This window comes from Beta vulgaris, chromosome 4, assembly GCF_026745355.1.
Source record: "Beta vulgaris subsp. vulgaris cultivar EL10 chromosome 4, EL10.2, whole genome shotgun sequence".
NCBI lineage: Eukaryota > Viridiplantae > Streptophyta > Magnoliopsida > Caryophyllales > Amaranthaceae > Beta > Beta vulgaris.
Window position 1 is genome coordinate 57940050 of NC_079205.1, and position 24000 is coordinate 57964049.

General features: G+C 37.0%; 1 protein-coding gene and 1 long non-coding RNA gene across 2 annotated transcripts; both read right to left on the reverse strand.

Annotated features, from left to right (window-relative positions):
- Positions 1–666: 666 nt before the first annotated feature.
- On the reverse strand, positions 667–4782 carry LOC125496784 (uncharacterized). Its single transcript, XM_048642361.1, has one exon. The coding sequence runs from the start codon at positions 4780–4782 to the stop codon at positions 667–669; it is 4116 nt and encodes a 1371-aa protein (XP_048498318.1).
- Positions 4783–20764: 15982 nt separating this feature from the next.
- On the reverse strand, positions 20765–23011 carry LOC130591012 (uncharacterized). The gene is made up of 3 exons (XR_008968889.1): positions 22849–23011; positions 22265–22322; positions 20765–21036 (listed from the first exon to the last, which is right to left on the reverse strand). It is a non-coding gene; the product is annotated as an uncharacterized LOC130591012 (long non-coding RNA).
- Between the last annotated feature and the right edge of the window lie 989 nt (positions 23012–24000).

Sequence of the window (24000 nt, forward strand, 5' to 3'; positions counted from 1 at the left end):
GAGGGTAAAAGGACAGTGGGGAGGTAGGTGGTGGTGGTGGGGGTGGGGGTGGTGGGTGTTGAAAAAAGAGGAATGGGTAAAATGGTCTATAAAAATAAATTGAGGCGATTTTAAGTAATTTAAGGGCGATATTTAACAATCCCCATAAATACCTTGAGTATACTCCAATGTTTCAAAGTTCAATATATACATCTCAAGCTTCTGAAAATTCACCATAAATCCTTAATGATTAATGACCATCAACCTATTTAATTATTAACCCTTAATTCTGTTACTAAATTATAATTAATCTTTAGTTGAGTCATCTATATTAATAGACGACCATTAAACACATACTTGGACAGAAAAGAGGAAAGAGAGTAATGAAGGAAGAGAGAGAAAAATGGACAAGGGGTTTTAGTGATTGAATTAAGGTAATTAGGTCGAATGTGTTTGTGAGGATCATTTGCGCAATTTCACGCACAAGCTTATTATTTCTAGCTAGCCGTTGAAGTTTCTTAAGATTTAATCCTTTTGTGAGTTAGGGTTGTAATCTACTCTTCAGGGTTAATTAGTGATGGATTTGGGTTAGCACAAGCATAGGAACTTGTGTGTTTTTCTTTTTCTTTTTTTTTTCTTTTTTTTTTTTTTTTTTGACATCAACCAAAACGTACAAGCAAAACTAAACTAAGTAAAAACTAAACGCTGCCGCCGGCATTGGTTCGCAATCTCATGTGCCTGTTGAACTTGTGAACGTGTTACCTTGACTAGACAACACCAGTGGAGCGAGGACGCTGCCTCCCAAATATCATTGAGCGTATGTTGAATGGAGATGTCTGGTGTGGTCCGAAATTCGGCGAAATCAACCAGCCGAGCGGAGTCGGTGAAAATAACAACATTGAATAAGCTATTAGAGCGCGCCCACCGAAGGGCATGGAGGCAGGCTGCTGCTTCAGAATGGATCGCAGAAGAAGCAAACATGAAAACACCAAACTTGAAGTCGCCTTGAGTCGGCTGAATGACCGGCACCCAACCCGCACCCCCATGTCCCGACTCTGCATCCCATGAGCCATCCGTTTGAATAACAATAGGAGGGCCGCTAGCATAAGAGCCTCCAAGATTGACACTCGAGAATCCTGGGGGGTGAATAGCATCTCGGAGGTTCCGAGACGAAATAGCCTGAGCGCCTTGAAGGCTAAACTTATGGTGCTGGTCCTCACTATCTTGCAGATGAGCCACTAGAGTGGCTAAAGTGGCACGTTGGTTCCTGAAGACCTGGTCATTCCTCGTTTTCCATATCGCCCAGAGAATACCTATGAACAGCGGCACCCGAGGGCTTTGAAGACCATCTTCCTTAATAAATTTTTCAAGCCAATATTCGAGCCATAAGTCAATCGCAAGAAGAGGCTGATGAGACACGACCATATGGAGGCTCGACCGTTCCCAAGCTTCACAAGCAATGGGGCACTCCCGGAAGATGTGAGTGGAATCCTCACCGTCGTGCAGACAAGTCAAACACTGGTCAGCGAGGGTCAATCCACGATAGGAAAGATTAGACGAGGTTGCGAGGCAGTTATGCCAAAGCTTCCAAACGAATAATTTCCATTTAGGCATGATGCTCAACCCCCAAAGTCTCTGGAAAAAACCGGAGGAAGGCGGGGGTGTCATGCTATGAATATGGTTTTGCTGATGAGGTAACAGAGCACAGTAACCTGATTTGGTAGAGTAAATCCCGGTCATAGAGAAAGGCCAGTAAGGTGTATCCAACACTTGGGGGTTGGACGGGAGTTCAAGACCTTGTATCTGACGCGCATCACCTGGGACGAACAGTTGGTGGATTTTCCCTACATTCCACCCTCGATGACCAGGTAGAATGAGACTAGCAACAGAAGTGTTATAAGCCTCCCTAAGAGAAATGCAATCTCTGAATACTGGAACCTTCCCATGAACCCATGCATGGGAGGCCGCCTTAAGCGAAATACCGTTACCCACCTTCCAAGCACAAAGTCGCTGTAGTTGGGAGCTAGCACGAAGTAGGCTGGTGCGTCCCAGAGAAACGTTTGTTTTAGGAGAATGGATCCATGACTGCATCGGAGGCGTACCCCTAAAAACTTTAGAAATGAGAAGATGTGGTTGGTGGAAAATCCTCCACACTTTTTTCATAAGAAGTGCATTGTTAAAGCACCCAAGCCTGCGGATCCCCAGACCACCCTGACTTTTAGGTTGGTGAAGAGTAGCCTTGGCCTTCCAATGTATTCCTTGATGATTCGAATTCCTCCAGAAGAACCGGATAAGCATGGAATCCAGTTTGTTGAGTATAGTTGTCGGAATGGCAAACACCGAAAGATGGTGCAGGATAGACGCAACCAGAATGGAATTGATTATTATCAATTTTGTCGGTTGAGAAAGCGCACAGTGGTTCCAACCAGAGATCTTTGTCGAAATTGAATCCAGAAGCGGAGTAAAATATTGGACCCTTGAACCTTGAATATCAATAGGAGAACCTAAATAAACCCCAAGCGATGTTTGAACATCCATTTGTAGAATATCCTTATATCTCTGCTGCATGTCAGTGGAAGTGTTGGGGCTTAATTTGACAAAAGATTTGCGAAGGTTAAGCATTTGACCTGAAATTTTGCAGAAGCGCATAACTGTGTCCTTTAGAGCAGCACAACTCGGCTCAGAAGCCCGGACAAAAAATAAAGCGTCATCTGCAAAAAATAGATGGGAGATCACTGGTCCTCGACGACCAATCTTAATACCCTGGAAGAGCTTGCGTTCCGTTGCAAGAGTTGTCATTCGTGAAAGAATGTCCATGCAGAAGATGAATAAATAAGGCGACAAGGGATCACCTTGCCGTAAACCACATGAAGGAGAGAAAGCCGGCGTAGTAGCACCATTTATAAGAATTTGATAGGAGACCGTTGAAATGCATTGGTGAACCAATTGAATCCAGTAGCTTGGAAAGCCATACGCTGCAAGAACTTTCAAGATGAACAGCCAATTTACTCGGTCATAAGCCTTACTCATATCTAGTTTTAGCGCGGCCAAGTGGCGCGTTCCCGAGCGCTGTTTGTTAAGTATATGAGTCAGTTCATGTGCAATCAATATATTATCATCCATCTGGCGTCCAGGAACGAAAGCAGTTTGATTTTCCGATATAAGCCGGGGAAGAAGGTGTTTCATGCGGCGGACCATACACTTTGTAATACACTTATAAATAACATTGCACAAGCTAATTGGCCGAAACTGGCTGACCTCTTCCGGCGGCGAAACTTTGGGGATTAGGAATAGCAGCGTAGCATTGCATTCATGCAGTAGGTGCCCAGTAGCAAAAAAATGTTGGACTGCTTGGATAACTGACAACCCGACAGTAGGCCACTGCAGTTTGAAAAACTTAGCAGGGAAGCCGTCCGTCCCCGGCGATTTGTCGTTAGCAATATCAAACATGGCTTCCTGAACTTCGACGCCCGTTATAGGTTGTAGGAGATCCTGTTGATCAATGCTGGACAGACGGGGGAGATCCAGATCACGCAAAACCAAATCAATTTCGTCACCCGGATTACTTTGGTTATCAGACCCATCCTGGGTTGGTGCTAAGATACTTTTGAAATGGTCCAGGAGCAAGCCTTCAATGTCGTGTGGATCATCAACCCAGCGGTCATCCGAAGTGCGAAGAATGAAAATACGATTTTGCGCATGTCGTTGACGAATGCGATTAAATAATAGTTTAGATGGTAAATCACCCAATTGGAGATGCCTGTCCTTAATACGTTGATTCCAGTAATGCATGCCCAAAGATGCAAGACGTAGAAGTTCCCGGTGCCTAGAGACTAAAGCAATCCCCTGAGGAAGCGTTTGCACTCGGGCCCCTGACGCTTGCAGCTCATCAAAGATACTCTTCCAATTTACACCCCAAAATAACCGACGATCCAGACACCAAGTTTGCAACTTTTTCCGAAGTAGGGATAATTTACGGGTAATGACATATAAAGGGGAACCAGCAATACAAAGGCGCCAAGTTTCTTGAATGAATAATAAAATCTCAGGTTGGCGCAAACACCAATTTTCAATTTGATACGGACGTCGACACTGTGCCAAGTCGGGGGTAGGGTGCAACAAAATAGGCGCATGATCTGAATGAACTATTGGGAAGTTACGAACAGTTGTGAGCGGAAATTCCTCAAACCATTCGTGGGACGCATAGGCTCGGTCTAAACGTTCCATGATGAGGCCAGAATCACTATGATTATTTGTCCAAGTGAACCGAGGGCCATGAAAGGGCACATCCCTCAAGTTTAGGTCATGTTTCCAATTTACTATATCCTCCCAGCCTCGGATATGAGTGGTACCCCCTAGTTTATCAGCATAAGCATCAACCTGATTTATATCTCCAATGATGGCATAAGTAGACAAGGGACGCAGAAGTTGAAATAGTTCATGCCATAGGGCCGGTCGACGCTCTAATTGGGACGCTCCATACAAGAAAAGATAATACCAGACTTTTCCATTTATAGTAGTTATTTTACACAGTACATAATACCTACTACTTGCTACAACATCCATAGAGAAAGGACCCCAGCAAAACACAACCAAACCACCCCTAGTATTATCCGCATCTACACCACAAAAACTTGAAGGATAAGTAGTTCTAAGAAGATTAGCCACATATTGCACACATGTTTTAGTTTCTTGGAGGAACAAAAAAGATGGACGTTGAGTCGAAAGAAGCCACCTGAGATAGGGAATTGTCGGGCTAGATGAGTCATTGAGCCCTCGACAATTCCAGGAGATTACACTCATTTGGACGACGGTGGTTGAACCGGGTCAACCACTACCCTTTCAGCACTTTGCTTAATAGAGGAAATTGACAAAGAGAGGTGCAACAGGTCCTCATTAGCTGGGATATCCATATGCGAAGCAGACTCATTAGCCTCCGTAGCTTTACTACGTTTCAGCGACCAGACCCCAGAAGGGTCAGAAGGTGAGGTAGCAGCCTGACGTTTCTTCATTAGTGGATGATGAGAAGTAACATCAAAGGAGACTCCACAAACCTCAGCCATTTGGAGATCAGTGATAGCTTTCCCATGGACAATTGCTTTGTCCAACCCACAAGCCACATTAAGGCCCCCCTTAGCATCCCAATCCTCTAGCCGGCTCTTCTGCCTCTTAAACCGCGCGTCACAGACATTAACTTCATACTGAAAGTAACTATTAGCTGATTGGCTGCGAAGATGTGGTTCATGCCTTCGCTTTTTCCCCGGAAAAGCAGATGAAGGGCATGGCAGGGCCAACACAATATCCTGAGCATACTCACCCGGAAGGTAATCTGCTGGGGTATACCCCGTGGATGAACTCGACTCAGACCCTATGTGGGAAAAATTTAGAGGCGATGTTGGAGAATAACGATCATCACTAGCCTCCGAATCCGAAGCAGCATCAATCCCGACCGTACCATTCTGCAACATAGGATTAAAAAAATCGGCAACAATAGGGGGAGAGAGTCTGAACCTGTCATTAATGAGACGTGAAATATTTTGCAGCTCGACAGGTTTGGTTGGGGAAGGCAAAGAAGGAGGAACACCCATCTGTGCATGTTCATCGATCAAAGTCCCACTTGGCTGAGAATAAGCGCGTTCAAGCCAATTACTTGGGCCAGCTTCCATGGGTCCTGGAACCCTTATAAACCAGCCACCTCGCACCACTTCTTCCAGCGTACCCTGCCCACCCACGGGCGCTTGAGTCAAGGGAGTAGCATCACTATGACCAATCGGAAAGTTCGAAGCTTCATGAGCAGCTTGAGAAGGGAGTTGATTCAGATCCAAAGGTTGAATGGGCAGCTGGTGAGAAGGAGGTTCGCGAGCTTGGGAGGTAACCGAGGCTCTAGAAGCCAACCCAACACCAAAACGTCGCCCAGGAGAAGGCGTAATATTTTCCTCCCATCGAGTAGGAGTAACTTGATTCGGAGAGGCGTTCGAAAAGTCGGGAGGCGAGTTAGTGTGATTCTGGGAATTGTCATCTGAATAGTACTGGTGGTTGTAGCCCAAATGATGAGGCCGAAATTCAGGGTCTGCATCAAAAAATTCCTCTGATGAGCTACTCTCCGCCATATAATCATGGAGATACAGGTGCGGATATAGATATGGATCAAAGGGAGGAGCCCGACAGCGCGGCCCAAGAGAACATAAGTTGATACGGGGGTTACGATGAATAAACCTGTCAGTCAATCCCCTTACCATATTTGTATAAAGCGGAATACCCTCAGTGGAATGAAGAACCGTCATCCCGTCCTCCTCGAAGCTGCGGACTCGGCGTTGGATAAAGCGTTGTGCCTCATAGAAAGATAAAGAGCATCTCCCCGTATTATGACCAACACACCCGCACTCCTTGCAGAATTTGAAGATACCCTCATAACGAAAATAGACCCACGATACTTGCCCACCTTGAATAGGAAGGAAGCAGCCCGGAATGAGAGGTTGAGTAAGATCCACAATAAGCTTGGCACGGAGGTAAGGGTGCTGTGGCAACCCCAGATCTTGGTGTTCTATAGTTTCCACGAAACCCACATGACTTAAAATACGGACCGTCCAGTCATGCACAAGGAAACTCCACGGGAGATCGTGAACCCTTACCCAAATCCTTGCCATATTAAAATTAATACTAGTGGGGACCTGATCGGCAGAAGTGGGGCGAAAAGTGATGGGCTTACCATCAATTATTGTCGTGTTGAGGTGCAAAAGGGCTTCTTTGTCCGAGAGGTTGTTGCATTCAAAGATAAAGTACGGACCCGTACGATGGATGCGAATAGGTTCACGTGTCTCCCAATGATTGTTAACTATATTGGAGACAAAACTAGAGTTTGGCGGGGAGTTATCGAAGAACATACCAACGACAACATGTGCCCAATTTATGGTAGGGGGTTAAAAAAAGATGGGGGGGGGGGGTTGAATAAGGATACCCATGCGTGGGGAGGGAAAAAGTGGTTGGGGAGATGAGTTGGTGGAATGATGTGAGTGGTAAGGAGCCATGGCGAGGTTAAATTATACAGGTGGTTAGTAATTGAGGAGTAAATGCAGTGGAAGGCAAAGAAACGTACAATCGGTAATAAATAAAGCAAGAAAGGCGGTGATTACCACTAAGTGAAGGAAACTAGGCACTAACTCCATGCATGAGCACCATCTGGCAAAAATCTGAGAGAGATGATGTCTTCTTGGGATTCTGGAGATAGCGGCGCCTTTCTGACTAATGAAAGCTAGGGTTTAGGGTTCACAGTAAAGTGAGGGAATTCTCTTAGAGAGAGAAAGTCCTAGATACCTAGGTTTAGATTTTTTGTAAAAAATTCACCTTTGATGGTGTTTTTCGAATATAGGTAATTCCTCAATCTATTTTCAAATTAGGACTATTTAAACGACTCATGCAATCCAATCATTTGGACTCTATATTGAATATATACCAGTTGGTTTTGTAAAAGACTGCTTACTTTTAATATAAAATTAGGCGCAACTCGAGTTCAAAATCAAGAAGAGAACTTACCACCTTTGTGAATATATAGTTTAATCTATTTAATGTATAAATCAATATATTCAGTAATTACATTCTTTGATTCATTTAGTGACTAGTTTAGTCCATTCGGTAAAGGATTATTTTTAAAAATTGTATGTTGTAGACTTGTAGTTTGAGATTAAACAGGAAATAAAGGTAGGAGAAGAGAAGAGACGATTAGGTTGGTGCGACATATGTAGGGATAATGTCATGTTAGAGTGAGATGGAATAAGATCATTAGGATGATGTAGGCTTGAGTTTGTCTAATTTTACTTTAAAATGAGACCGTCTATATATTCTAATGATCGTTCAACACCCAATACTTATGAGATGTTTATAATTACCTATACAAAAGTAACAAGTCATCTCTTGAAATAGATAAAGTTTATTCAATGATCTCATAGAGCTTTTTGTTGGCAGCTAATTATCTCATAAATTAACATAAAGTAGATCTACTGATGTTGTGATTATCTTGAACCACACATGAAAATTAATGTATACACATTATGTGCTACTATGGATCATTTGTAGATTGGCTTGTTTCTTAACTAAAAAACTCCATATTCAACTTTTTCAGCTAGCTCACCCACCTTAGTATATATTCTTGGTAAAAAGTATATCTTACTAAAAGATCATTGGTAAGATATTATAGAACATTGATGATGATCACATTAGTTCACTGCATCCACAATTCCACATGTCAGACTGTCAGATACCATATTCCAAAACTCCAACTAATTATAGCAATATAATACTAATCCACACCACTGCTAAAAGCATTTGCACTGTTGCACATATCACATCCATAGTTCCATACCCTAATATTCATTATATAAGCTCCGTTAATATAAGATCAAAAGTGGAGCATTCATGCAGATTTATAGACGTGGCAAACAACCCAACAACATAACTCCATGCTCATTGTCCTTTGCATGCCATGTGGAAGCCTCATTGTTTGAAGATGTCCACGCCACAGGAATACATCTAACTAATTACTAATAATACTATATTCTTAAATCTTAACATGTTGTCGCATAAAATTAGGAGTCTTGTGTTAAATTTAATTATAAAAATTAAATTTTTTTGGTGAATAAGAAGATATGAGAGAGTCATTAATTGCCTTTTTTAAAAAATTAGGAGGAGAAGAAACACCAAATAGAAATTAATTAATCTCTTTAAGTTTGCATCCAACATTATACTATATAAAATTGAAAAGGAATAACATGTAATTAGAGTTAGGTTTTTTTTCCCCTTTAGAAGGACAACTAATAGAATTGGACCTTTTATATTTTGAAGGTCATCTACCATTACTGCACATGGTGTTAGTTGCCTTTGATTTTTAAACTAATGGTGTATAAATAATTATATTACACTATTCAATTTCAAACTAGAAGCTAGTATTCCTAATTTCCTATTATAGTACTTTGCTATTTCCCAATACATTTCTATAGTTTACTTAATCATCAAATCTTATTACATAGTTTTTCATATAATAATTAAAATAAGGGAGAGGTGGTAGTTCAATTGAGAACCGCCTTGAGTTTTAGGACATTGCTTAGTGTTTCGAATCTTCATGCTAACAATATGTTGGGGCATTTATTTGTTTAGCCTTATACTTAATCTTTAAGTTGGTGTTCCCTGCATGCTAGTAGCCTACCAGCGGTTTGTCATCGTACCAATTATCCTTCCTAATAAAAAACTCTAGTACTTGAAATGAGGGAGAGGTGGTAACTCAGTTGAATACTACCCTGAGTTCCAAGGTATTGCTTAGTGTTTCGAATCCTCATGCTAATAATATATTGAGGCATGTACTTTTAAACTGTTTAGCCTACCTAATCTCTAAGTTGATGTGCACTGCATGCTAGTAGTCTAGCAGTGATTTATCTTCGTACCAATTATCTTTCTAAAAAAATATAGTAATTGAAATGAATATGAAGCCCTCAATACAACGGGTGGCAAGCTCACAATTCATGCATGGCTCATCCAAATTAAGGGTATGCTAATTTTATGCGTGGCAAGATTTGAACGGGCCACAGTATCCAAGACAGCTCATTAGTAATACTCAAATCATCAATCTTAATAATTTTGCCAAATTTAGTTATGGTGGGACCCACTAAGTCTCCCTTCATATTGTCATTGGTCCACCTTAAAATCTTCCAAGGGACAAAAACCCACCAAAGAGGGCCCACCTTTTGTTGCCTCCGGAATGGGGGCACCAATAATTATTTTACTACAAGGTTTGTGCACCTTCTATATATAAACTATGTGACATATACCATTTCTAAGTACAAAAAATTTCAAATCTAATCCAAAACAACAAACTATCAAAATGAGGACTACATCCTTCCTTAGAAGCCTCTCTTCACGGCTAACTACTACCACAAGACGATCAAGTTCACGAGTGGTAGCTCCGTTGCCGGAACAAACTCGATTTTCCGACGAAATCACGGGGGAGCTTGATGCACTTAGATCGTCGGAGTGTGAATTTACTAGTGCTAGTTGGCTAGTTGATGTTCTTGATGCTACTATTGTTACACAAAAAGTAGCACAAGAATATGTGATCAAAAAAGCTGACAATATAATTTTATCCAAAATAGATAACGAGATGATAGATACTTATTTAGAAAGTAATGTTGAGTTGCTTGATGCGTGCAATGGTTTGGTGGAAAAGATTGACATGGTGCACAAGTATGTAGATTCGTTACAAACATCTATGAGATTACTAGCAATAGATAATGTACGTGGTCAAGAGATATTCAAGGAATGTGGTGAATTGGAGGCACAATGTGCAGCCTTAGACAAGTGTGGTCCTAAATTATGTCGACTGATGGGAAAAAAAGATATGCATGTGAATCATGGTGAAGATAATCAAGATCTTAAATTACATGAAGTCTTGAGTGGTTCTAAAGAAGTAGCAACTATGAGTTGCCATCTTCTTCAAAGAGCATTGTCATTCAAATCTAGACAAGGGCATATGAAAATAAGATCTAAGTTGCCTACTACATGGTCAAGTTCTTTGAATGCATTGCAAGAGATCTTGAATGAAGAAGCCGAAAATCGAAAAAAGCGTAGTGCTCCATGGATGATGAATGAATTGGAGAAGATGGTCATGGATGCTAGAATCTTACATGATCAAGTGAAGTGTTCAAAAGGAAGTGTTAGTATTGATAATTTAAGGAGAAGTTGTAAAGCATTAGAGGAAGGAGTAAAACCCTTAGAAGAAAGAGTTAGGGAGTTATATAAACATTTGATCTCAATTAGAATGGATTTGTTAGGTATATTGTCTAGAAGCTAAATTGTTTTGTGAAGATCTGTAATAACTTCATTTGAAGTTATTCAGGATTTTCCAGCTAATTATGTATAGCTAATTCAATGACATTAGTTTAACTAATTGAATATATATATATATATGATCGATCATCATAAACTTTTTTGTGCAGTTTGCTTCTTGCTTGCTTCGATTTATATGCAATTATTATTGGTTTTATTAAACCAATACTAAATTTCTTGTGGTTGAAATTTGTAAAGAACAAAAAACTTATAATAGTAAAATGTTTGATTTCAGTCATATATAGAGTTTTCATTCAAAGTACTTTTTTTGGTTTAACAACTTATAATAGATAATTTTGTAAATGGAGTTATACCCAAAAACATTGATACTAAATAGCATGCACTATTTGAAACATAGATGTGATAATAAGTCCTCATTATCTTTGTTTTTGTGGCGTAGATGTCAAAATATTCCAAGAAAAAGAACAATCTAAATTCACTTTACGTCTTATTATCTTACATAAATTCAATCACTTTACTTAATTAAACTTACTTTAATTATTAAATTGATATAAACTGCTTTTTACCTATCAGAATATGATTATACATATTCAAACGGATACTCAAAAATTAAAGTTGACTCTCTGAATATTTTTTAAAAAGATTAATTATACACCAAACTCGATCCCTGACCCTCCCTTCTCTTTTTTTTTCTCTTTTCTCTCTCCTTTCACACAAAATCCTAATTTTCAACCTGGGAGCTTTTGGACAGTGGTAAGCCCCTTTTCTCCTCTGTTACTAGTTTTTATGTTTATATTTCTAATAAATTTCACTCTCTATTCATATATTGGGTTTTATCTCTCTCCATGCGAAAGTTTGGAGACTTTGTTTTTGGGTTTTTGTTATTTAAGAGGTTGATTTGTTGATCGAAATTTGTGTGGAGTTGCAACAGATGTCAAGACTTCATTTACAGTCCCTTGAATTGAATTCAGTTCTACTTCAAAACTACAAAAGATCGACAGACCCCCTTGCAGAAGGTTGCATCAGACAATGATGTGAAAGACGAATATTTTCAGAAGTGTTACATATACTTATCAATCATGATTTTGTCATATTAGAATTGTATTTATTTTATTCTGATATGTATTTGTTTAGTTTTGACTTATAGTGTAGTCTGTAGATGTCGTACGACTTAAATCAATGAATTAATGTTAATTTTTTAAAAAAAATCAATCAAACTGAAAAGACTAATTATACTAATAAATTTGCTTGAAACTAGTATTTTCCAACTATTATTTTTAAAAAAACATGATTTTATTATAAAAATGTATCATTAACATATACGAGAGTAATTCTAATATTAACTCTAGATATTCACGAGATTGATTCCAAACTTTGGATTTGAAATCACTAGGGGGCGTTTGGTTCATACAATGGTATGGGTTTGGAATCAAGAATGAAACCAATGTGGTATGGGTTTGGAACTTGATACTTATACCTTGTGTTTGGTTTTATTTAGGAATGAAAAATCTTCTTTTATTTGATACCTAAAGGTAAGGTATGAGCCATACCCACCTCCCCCCATGGGTTTCTAAACCCCATACCTCATACCTAAAACTAGTGAACCAAACACCCCCTAACAGTACCAGCAATATCGGTTCCAGTTTAGACCAATAAATGCATCGGTTGAGGGCCTGAGGCCCATGGAAACTGAACAGAAGAATGCAATAAAATGGCCAGCACCTCGCAACTATATATGGCCCATGGGCTATATATACAACCCATCCAAATTGATCCCCAGCCCTATAGGTCCATAGTTTCCGATAGTCTTACAATTGCTTTTACCTTAGTTTTACTTTTATCATTGCAAATTATGATAATGTAGGCAAGATTCAATCACAACCTTACCTAACAGAATTTTTAGAAACTTAGTTTTTTTTATCCATATGAGCCACGAAGACAGTACAAAGAAGGGGAGGGGGATCGAACCTGTGACCTATCATTTACAACACCTTAATCTTAACCACTAGGCCAAGACATCCTTGGTTATTTTTAGAAACTTAGTAATTAAGCTAAGTTGTCAATTGTCATCCCTAATTTGGAGGCGTTATAAAGTGTTAGTATTATACTCTACTCCTTCGAGTTTTTATTAGTTTATCTATTTTTTTTTGGGTTGTTTCTTATTTGTTTATCCATTTCTTTTCTCTTTTTTTTTTTTTAAGAATAGACCCACTAGTTTTATGTTTTCATTTTAGGACCACATATTATTGCTCTTGAAAAATTATGCTAACAAATATGAGTAAACTAATAAAAAAACTGGATGTATGTTATGAAATATAATATGGATGCCCATTATGCCCCCCGTTAATATATCCAGGATATTCTAAGGTTTTGTTCTCCAAGCAAACCCTAACTATTGTATTGTATATATATATACCGGACTACATGGAATAAGATATACAAGACGATTCTCTCTTCCTCTTCTGTTTATTTACAACACGTTATCAGCACCAAACCCTAGCCGACTGAGCAAACAAGAAACCAAGAAAATCATCTGTGATTGAGGTAAAGTTTTATCACTTTTGTTAAATTATTTTATCACGTCATCTACACTTCTGTTAAATTGTTTTGTTTAACTGTTGGTAATCATTGTTTCATGTGTGTTTGGTTGTTCACTGATCTTTCTTTAAATCTTGACAAAATTATCTTCATGCGATAATATCAAGTTTTGGTTATTAGTGTTTCTCTCCAACTTGGCAACCTCTATTTGCATAATAATAATAATAATAATAATAAAAGCTATGTTCTTTGCTATGTTTTTTTATGTTGTGGTGTGCATTCATGGATCTATTTTTTATTGTTTCTTGGGTCGCGAAATGACGTGATTTTTTTTATTAAGTTTCTTAATCAATATAAGATTTATAAGAGTTTTTTTTTTAGTCAATTAGTCCAAGTTTCCACTTGGGTAAGTATCTAGATTTGTTTATCTTGCATATTATCTTAGACATATGTTTTTTTTAATATATTAGTGGTTTCCCTTTGGTCATAGGATAATCATTTTTGTGAATGCAATTGATATAATGACCTTTACAATTGCAACTTGTGAGTCATCCATATACACATTGAACTTCTGTGTAGCAGCTCATAGTCATAGCATTTATGCTTTTTAGTGCTTTGTAGCCTATTAGTTCTTAGAGCAGAGAAGGCAGTGTATGCTCTTTACGGACCTTATTCTATTTTTTTTTCTTCATATTAGCAGACTATTTATTTTGCTTGTTTGTTATTAAATTACAACTTGGTGGTATTATATTAGACTTGACTCTGTATTTAGTTTGGTTACTATTGGTTTTCTATAATCTGTTTTATTCCTGCGTCTAAAACATGTATCATATTATACTGGATATATAGCAATACTATAGGAACATTATTTATTCAAATTATATTCTTACATTCCCTACTATATGAATTACTTAAACCACAATTTTGAATTACAATTTGATATAAAGTCCTAATTTCGCAATATTCACTTGTATATAGTATACTATGTCGAACCTTACAAAGCTTGAATTTGCGGCCCTTGATATTACTGGAAAGAACTATTTGTCTTGGGTGTTAGACGCTGAAATTCACCTAGATGCAAAAGACCTTGGTGATACAATCAAAGCAGGCAATAAAGCAACAAGTCAAAACAAAGCTAAGGCTATGATATTTCTTCGCCACCACTCCATGAAGGTCTTAAGATTGAGTACTTGACTGTGAAAGATCCACAAGTCTTTTGGAGTAATCTAAAGGAAAGGTATGACCACCAGAAAACTGTAATACTACCCAAAGCTCGTTATGACTGGTTACATCTAAGACTACAAGACTTTAAGTCTGTAAGTGAATATAACTCAGCTATGTTCAGAATTACTTCACAGTTGAAATTAGTGGAGAGAAAATCACTGATGCAGAAATGCTAGAGAAAACATACACTACCTTTCATGCGAATAATGTTGTCCTGCAGACACAATACCGTGAAAAGGAATTTAAGAAATATTCTGAACTTATATCTTGTCTCCTTGTGGCTGAGCAAAATAATGAGCTACTGATGAAAAATCATGAATCACGTCCAACTGGTTCTGCTCCATTCCCTGAAGCGAATGCGACATCCCATAATGGGAAAGAAAAATATCATGCCAACAATAGTGGTCGTGGACGTGGACGTGGACATGGATATGGACATGGTCGAGGTCGTGGACGTGGACGTGGATACGGATATGGTCGAGGTCGAGGCCGAGGCCAAGGTGGTTATTTCCAGAATTCATATTCCCACCAGAAGGGGGACAATAAAGATGATAACAAACAAGAGAAAGATAAAAATGAGAACGTGACCAATGTATGTTACAGATGTGGAGGAAAAGGTCATTGGTCTCGTACGTGTCGTACACCAAAACACTTGGTTGACCTCTATCAACAATCATTGAAGCAAAAGGGAAAAAAGTAGAAACAAATCTTGTGTACGAAGATGGCGAAGGTGATTTTGATTGTGGCAATACAACTCACCTGGAAGTTGCTGATTTCTTCACCACCCCTGAAGGGAATAATTAATCCTTAGATTAGATTATGGCCTTTTTAAAGAATAAAACTTCGTTTTCGTTTATTAAGTTATTACTATGGATTTTTGTTTGGATTATGTTATTTTATTTTAGATTTTATTTGTTAGTACTATGATTTTATATGACATTGTTAAATTTTGGTTATTTAGTTATTCTTATTATTATTGTTATTTCATTTATTTGAAGAATATGAATGCCCCTCAAGTTCAGTTAGCAATGAGTGGTGAAGATTTATGCCAGATATTTCTCTTATTTGACAATGAAAGAAACTAGTGTGAGTACTATATCAGGTAGTACAAAGATAATTGAAGGCTCCGGAAGAGCAAATATATTACTGCCTATGGGAACGAAATTTGAAATCATTGATGCACAAGGATTCCATTCTTTAGATGCTCAATCTGTAGCCCCAAGCAAAATTTTGTCTTTCCAAGATCTTTCATCTCAAATTCTTTCTTCAAATATTCCACTGTGTGTGAAATCTCTTCAGGGGTCCCAATAATATTTAAATCATCAACATACACTGCAATTATTACAAATCCTTCCCCAAATTTCTTTATAAAAATGCATGGACTGATAGGGTCATTCTTATAACCTTCACTTAACAAGTACTCACTGAGGCGATTGAAGAGTGTGCACAAAGTGATAATTGGCCAAAATGGAAGGAAGCAATTGAGGCAGAATTAAAATCTCTTGCAAAGAGAGAAGTCTTTGGACCAGTAGTCCGTACACCTAAAGGTGTAAACCAGTGGGACATAAATGGGTCTTTGTGCGAAAGAAGAATGAAGATGGTGAAATTGTGAGATACAAAGCACGTTTAGTTGCACAAGGATTCTCACAAAGACCTGGAATTGATTATGAAGAAACATACTCCCCTGTGGTGGACGCAACTACTTTCAGATTTCTTATTAGTCTGGCAATAAGAGAAGGACTTGATTTACGTTTAATGGATGTAGTCACAGCCTACTTATATGGGCCACTGGACAATGACATTTATATGAAAGTCCCAGAAGGATTTAAACTGCCAGAAGCAGCAAATTCTAATTCTCGAGAACATTACTGCATAAAATTAAACAGATCTCTTTATGGATTGAAGCAATCAGGGCTATGTGGTATAATCGCCTCAGTGAGTACTTTTAAGTGAAGGCTATAAGAATGACCCTATCAGTCCATGCATTTTTATAAAGAAATTTGGGGCAGGATTTGTAATAATTGCAGTGTATGTTGATGATTTAAATATTATTGGGACCCCTGAAGAGATTTCACACACAGTGGAATATTTGAAGAAAGAATTTGAGATGAAAGATCTTGGAAAGACAAAATTTTGCTTGGGGCTACAAATTGAGCATCTAAAGAATGGAATCCTTGTGCATCAAACAACATATACGGAAAAGGTGTTAAAAAGGTTTTATTTGGATCAAGCACACCGTTGAGTAGCCCAATGGTTGTAAGATCACTTGATGTTGATAAAGACCCATTCCGTCCTCGAGAAATCAATGAAGAAATCCTTGGTCCTGAAGTACCATACTTAAGTGCAATAGGGGCATTGATGTATCTTGCTAGCCATACGAGACCTGACATATCTTTCCTGTGAACTTGCTAGCAAGGTTTAGCTCATGTCCAACTCGAAGGAATTGGAATGGAATAAAACATGTACTTCGTTACCTCCAAGGAACGAAGATATGGGTTTATTCTTTTCTAACCAACCCAAAGAAGACTTAATTGGTTTTGCAGATGCAGGGTATTTGTCTGATCCCCATAATGCTCGATCACAAACAGGATATGTGTTCACAAGTGGTGGTACTGCCATTTCTTGGCGTTCCATGAAGCAAACCATTGCAGCCACTTCTTCCAACCATGCAGAGATTTTAGCTATCCACGAAGCTAGTCGTGAATGTGTATGGTTAAGGTCCGTAATTCAACATATACGAGAAGATTGTGGCATATCTATAGGGAAAGAAGCTCCAACAGTTATGTATGAGGATAATGCAGCATGCATTGCACAGCTCAAGGAAGGATACATCAAGGGTGATAGAACAAAACACATTTTACCAAAATTTTTCTTCACCCATGAACTGCAGAAGAATGGTGATGTACAGGTTCTACAGATTCGTTCAAGTGAAAATTTGGCAGACCTATTCACCAAGGCACTTCCCACCGCTACTTTCAAGAAATTAGTTTACCGTATTGGATTACGTCGTCTCAAAGATCTCAAGTTATGTAATCATGAGGGGGAGTAGATGCGCGCTGCACTCTTTTTCCCTTAACCATGGTTTTTCCCACTGGGTTTTCCTGGTAAGGTTTTTAATGAGGCAGCATCTTACGCGCATTAAAATATTTTATTTTAAGAGAGAAATTTTTATTTTGTATAATGGACATCCAAGGGGGAGTGTTATGAAATATAATATGGATGCCCATTATACCCCCGTTAATATATCCGGGATATTCTAGGGTTTTGTTCTCCAAGCAAACCCTAACTATTGTATTGTATATATATATACCGGACTACATGGAATAAGATATACAAGACGATTCTCTCTTCCTCTTCTGTTTATTTACAACAATGTAGTATTTATTTATAATGTTAAATCTAAACCATTGATTGATTTAACTTTATATTAAAATATAAGATATATTTATCAGGGATATTAAAATTATTTTTCAAATATTACTTAATTCTTTTCAGATTTTTAAAGAACAATTGAAGAATTGTACAAAATTGTCAAACTTCACAATTAGGTCAATAAGTACGCATATATTACTTCTTGTTTCTTTTAATGAATTGAGATAATATTTGTGAATCTATATTATTTATACTCCCTCCTTATATTTTTTTTCTTCCCTCCGTATATGCAAATTGTCAAACTTCAACTATAAATAATCACCAATATATAAGAACTAGTTTTGAAGCTCGTGCGTTGCACGGGTTGTTTTTTATATATTTTTTTTGTAATTTTTTGTTAATATTATTGATTTTGTGTTACTGTAAAATGAGATTTTTCAACACGATTTAATTTACATACTTCATCTGTTAATTATCTATTTGGACCAATCAACTTTTAGTAAAAAAAAACAACTATAATTGTCAATATTAATAAAATCATCATTAATTATTCATCAAATTGCCTCATAAAGTTGTGTTTACTTTATTAAGGGTTTACTTATCCCCTACACTTGTTAATTAAAGGAGTACCTCTATGCTAAACTACACATTTTTTTCATTTTCTTAAAAATCATGCCCAAACCCATTATTATAGTAGAAAAAGAATTGTTAAAATATTTATCATTATACCCTTATTTTTAAATTATCTTTAATATCTTTAATTATCTATTAATAAAGTTTATAAAAAATTGATATAAAGTTAGTATTGCAAGGGCTACCAAGATGACACGTGGCCTCATCAGGGCCCTACACGTGGCGCATGCTCAGGGAGGTAAAGTACACAGGGTCAGAAGGTTATATGGCTAAAAGTACATTTCACTGGAAAAGGTATACTAAAGCCCCTCTTATGGCCCAAAAAATTATACTTAGGCCTAGCTAAGGCAGCCTACATCTCTGCATAAAGGTGAGGTGTATTGGCCAATCAGCACCTGCCACGTGTCCCCATTTTACTGTTTAGCCAATCAGATGCTCCCAAATTAGGGTGACATCAAGGTACAACAGTCATTTCAAACAGTATAAATAGTCCTTGAAATCAGGGGAAAGGTACGTTTTTCAGAGCATAGTAATGTTATTCTGCCATCAATTCTCTCTCTCTCTCTCTCTCTATTTTTTCTCTCTAAAAGTTCCTTCATATCCCTGATATCTGACTTAAGCATCGGAGGGAGAAATACCACCCAACCCTCCAGGGTGGTCCCTTTTTGCAGGTTGCTGGTCAGAAGTCTGTATCGGGATCCGAGCCCAATCATTGTTGCACAAGTCTCCAAATCAAGAATCCGAAGTTGGGAGTTGTTGTATTAGTTTACTAGTTTCATACTACGTAACAGTTTCCATCTCTAATATGTGAAGGCATGTTGACTGGTATTGTCAACTAACATATCAGAGTATATCAGAGTATATCAGTATATCACTATAATAAAAGTTTAAAAATAAAATAAAGTATATATTGAATGGCCACAAATGCAAAGAAGCTGTCATTGAAAATGTTAGCTACTTTAGTAGATTTGCAGCAGTTCATTAGATGTTATCGTATGGTTTAGGCAAATCTCAAGAATCAGGTTTTTTTTATTTTATTTTGTGATTTTATACGTGAATCATAGCCGTAGAGTGAATATATAGTATAGTAGTACTTATCATAGATTTCTAGTTATATTTTTATTATCTCTCAAACTCTAAATTTTATTATCTCTAAATTAATAAGATGACGTGGCAATAGTTATAATAGATAAGATGACATGGCAATCCTAGGTGGCGCGCTCTATGCTCCCGAAAAGTTCCTCTTATATATATATATATATATATATATATATATATATATATATTATATATATATATATATATATATATATATATATATATATATATATATATATTGATTGATTGATTGATTATATGAGTGTGCATTACTGTATGACCTTTTTAGATTCATTTTGATGCACATTTCTAAAATATTAACTTTTAAAATTATTTATTTTTACCAATGTACAGTGATATTCAAGATAAAAATGTGCATTCAAGACTGTGCAATCCAAAGAAGAAATAATTTAAAAAAACAAAGTGAGTATCAATTAACATTGTTTTTTTATCAACTTACTACTCGACTATGAATGATTTTTATATTTCAATATTCTACACAATAAAAAAAACCCATATCAATTTTTATCTATTATACTCTCAAACTCTCGCCATTTTTCTTATCATTAATTACAATTCAGTTTACTTTTTACCTCGCCAACACAGTATTTTAGAATTCAATATCAACATGCGTTTGTAAATATATGTTACAAAAAAATAATGTTATAGAACTATATGACAAAGTGAATCTAACAAGATGTCAATGTTTTCTTATGTAAAAATCACAAATTATGACCACAATAAGGTGTGACAACTGACAACTCGTCACGCAACAAACTCATAATTTTTTTTATCATACAATAGGGTGTATCGTGAACACAATACATCAAAGGCTAGGTTTTTTTGCTCATTGGTCATTTGAAAATGAGCAAATGTACTAAAAAAATGAGAGTTTGAAACGAGCAAAACTTAGTATTGGGTGTACCTTGCACATAGTACACCCGGGTGTATGGGTGTTAACGTGAGTACGTGACGAATCGAGGACGAACTTGAGTAGGCTCGTGTAACAACCCCACGACTCCTCCTTTAATAAACTAGGAGAAATTGCGGGAGTTGTTATGCCACGCATGATAATACGTAAGGCTAATCAGATAATACAGCGGAAGTCTTTTAATATAAACTGAAAATACTTTAATACAACGGAAATAAGAAAGTATGTAAATGAATTACAAACTCCGAGACTATCCCATACTAGTCCCATATTCAAAAGTCAAACCTTGACCCCATTGGTCAAGTAAGTCAAATATAAAATTCAAGATAACTTAAATAAGAAAGTACTCGTGTACTAAAACTCCCATCCGAATGCTTATGATTTCCATGCACATCAAGAACTTGTACCTGCAACTTCTTCTCTAAACTCTGCTCACCAAATGGATCATCACAGGGTTGTTGAGGAAAAACAACAACCAAAAGAAACAGAGAAACACATACATCAGCAACGCTGAGTATATAACACAACTAACTAATGCGAATAATAATGCATGCAATCCTCAATCACTTCGGCTTGCTCTTCTTATGACTCTACATGCGACAAGCGTATAACTGAACTTACTAAATACTTTCTTTTATTATTATTTGGCAATGAACGGGCACCGTCCTCCTCTTGGAGTCATACGGGCTACTATTTCTTGTGTAAGAGATCCCACACCTCTTACTAAAGTTCCATGAACTTTAAATAACTTGACTCGAGAAATTTAAGCTTGTTAATAATGAACGAGGGTGAGAGTGAGCCTCTAGACTCAACATCTCAGAGATAAAGAATACGAGTGACACCTAGTCCACTCAAAGATCTTGAAAATTGGAATTCCATAAACTTGCTCGATAAAATAAAAGCATTAACATCGTCATGCTAAGCTATATGCAGGAGTATAGTTTCACACTAACTCCCCCCTTATGTTCAATACTCATGGGGGATCCATCCCAAGAGTTTTATTGCCAAAGCCCATTATGTGAGACACAGTCACAATAATACATCTAGCACATAAATTAATTTATTATCTTTCTTTAACAAGTGAATGCAACAAACACCATAGTTAACTCAATTCTAAATTCTTTGAGACCTTGCTCATCTTATTACTTTAATGACTCCATGAGTCCTTTTTTTACTTTCTTAAGGATCCATGATCCAATCAATTGAGTCATTGCTCAATGATTCAACTACTTGTGAGTCCTTGCTCAATAACTTTAACTTGTGAGACCTTGCTCAATAACTTGAAACTTGTGAGACCTTGCTCAACAAAATATAACTTCTCATGAGACCTTGCTCAATAATATATAAAACTTCTAATCAGACCATGCTCAGTAAAATATATAACCTCAAATGAGACCACGCTCAATAAAATATTCATAGGCAAGCCATAACTTCAAGAGTAACTTTAATAACTTTAATCATGCTCAAAAGCAATAATCATCAATCACATGCTTTTCAAATATAGGAATAACTCAAAAGTTCCATTCCTAATCTCCTTTCTAAGTTCTCAACATATACTCAAACAATTTCAAGGCATAAGCCTCTCCTTACTCCTCATGCTCAATAAAATAATATAATCCTTTGAAACTACTAAAGTCAAGGTCAAAGTGTATGTACCTTGATTACACAAAAATCAACAGTCAAAAGTTTGACTGACTTTAATTATTCTTGAAACCTACCAACAATAAAGTACTATCAATTAGTACTTCCAACAACAATTCAAAGCTACTTAATTATTAAAATCAGCATTTTAAATATACTAATAAAGCTGATTTTTCTTACAAATGCTTTAAAAACTATTTTTAAAGTCATAATTTGAAAACCTTTACTAGTAGGCAAAACCCACTATAAACTCGTACTTAAAACTTCATAAAAATAATTATTTAACAACTTAATTGCTGCTGTAATTAAATTAAAATAATAACAGAATTTTTTTTTTTTTTTTACATGTGGTTCGAAAACCACAACACAAAAACTTAAACTTACCGGCGGCCACCACGAGCACCACCCGCACCACCACCGACGCAGCAGTGGCAGGCGGCACTCACTGTGGCTCGCCGTCGCCACCACTGCTGGCAGTGGCCAGGCAGCATCTCGCCGGCGCCCCACCGCGATGGTGGCCGGAAAAACTCAAGGGGGAGGGGAGTCCGAAATTAAAGAGGAAGAAAAGAAAAAGAAGAAAATAAATTCAGAAAAATAACCTTTCTACTTTCCTTTGGTACTTGCAAGATCTCCCTAAAATTTTCAAAAACAAAACTAGATTAGAAGCTAGAATTATTGAAGAAATTTCTTGAAGAACTTACTTGAAGATGAACAAGTTTGAGAGAAAAAGAATCCTCCTTACTCCTTTTTTGAAGAAAGTGGCTAGTAAAAGGATGGAAAACTTAGGGTTTCCCTTTTTATAGTGGTGTTCAATTTGGGTAAAAGACTAAAATGCCCTTACTCATCAAATTGTCAAAATACATTTGATGATCAATTTCCAAAATAATCTTCCTACTAATATTAATAAAATACTTTCTTGAAAATACTAAAATACTTCTTTATGGAAATACTCAAATACTCTTTTGGTAAACTGACCAAAATACCCTTCTACTCTCAAATACTGAAATTAAATAGCTTTAATAATTAAAAATGATTAAAACTATTTAATTTAATATCTTAAAAATATGGGGGATTACAGCTCGGTTCGAACATATTTAATTGGACTCACTTCGAGCTCCTAGCTCGTCAAATTTAACGTATTTGGCTCGTCGAGTCCAAAACTTCCAACTCAGCTCGAGTCTATAGGCTCAGAAAGTTCGAAATTCACATTTACCTAAAAGCAAATCCAAGGTTATATTTTATAAAGCCCAAACATTTAATCGTTCAAAGGTCCAACCAAACACTTGTTAATTGCAAGTCCCAAACAAATAAAAGGTCAACTGTAAGGGATCGTTGAGTCAAAGCTTTCTTTTACCAAGCATTTAACACACATTATATTATAGCAATGTGGGACAATGCATTTCACTTTGATGTTTGCTTTTAATAAGGATTCGTCCTTTTATAGACCTGCCTCTCTACAACGGTGAAATTCTAATAATGTTTTATCCTTTTTCCTCTTTAGTACATGTCTAAGTGATTTTCTTCAAATCTTTATTACATAAGGGAAGGGGGAGCAACAATGTCCTCTTTTGAACTGACTATTTTGCCCCCCTTCCCTTTCTGATTCACAAAAGAAATCTCAATACCAAAATGGGGGTCAAACAAAGCCACCGGAAATTAATTTTCAACAACCAATCAAAAATCACTTATATGAGGAAACTTTACAAATCACTCATAGAATTGAGCAAATCACGCAAACCACTCAAATGATC

Bases quoted from the DNA above. Each gene is read 5' to 3' on its own strand.
- LOC125496784 (XM_048642361.1), bottom strand. From the start codon at position 4,782: ATGAGTGTAATCTCCTGGAATTGTCGAGGGCTCAATGACTCATCTAGC.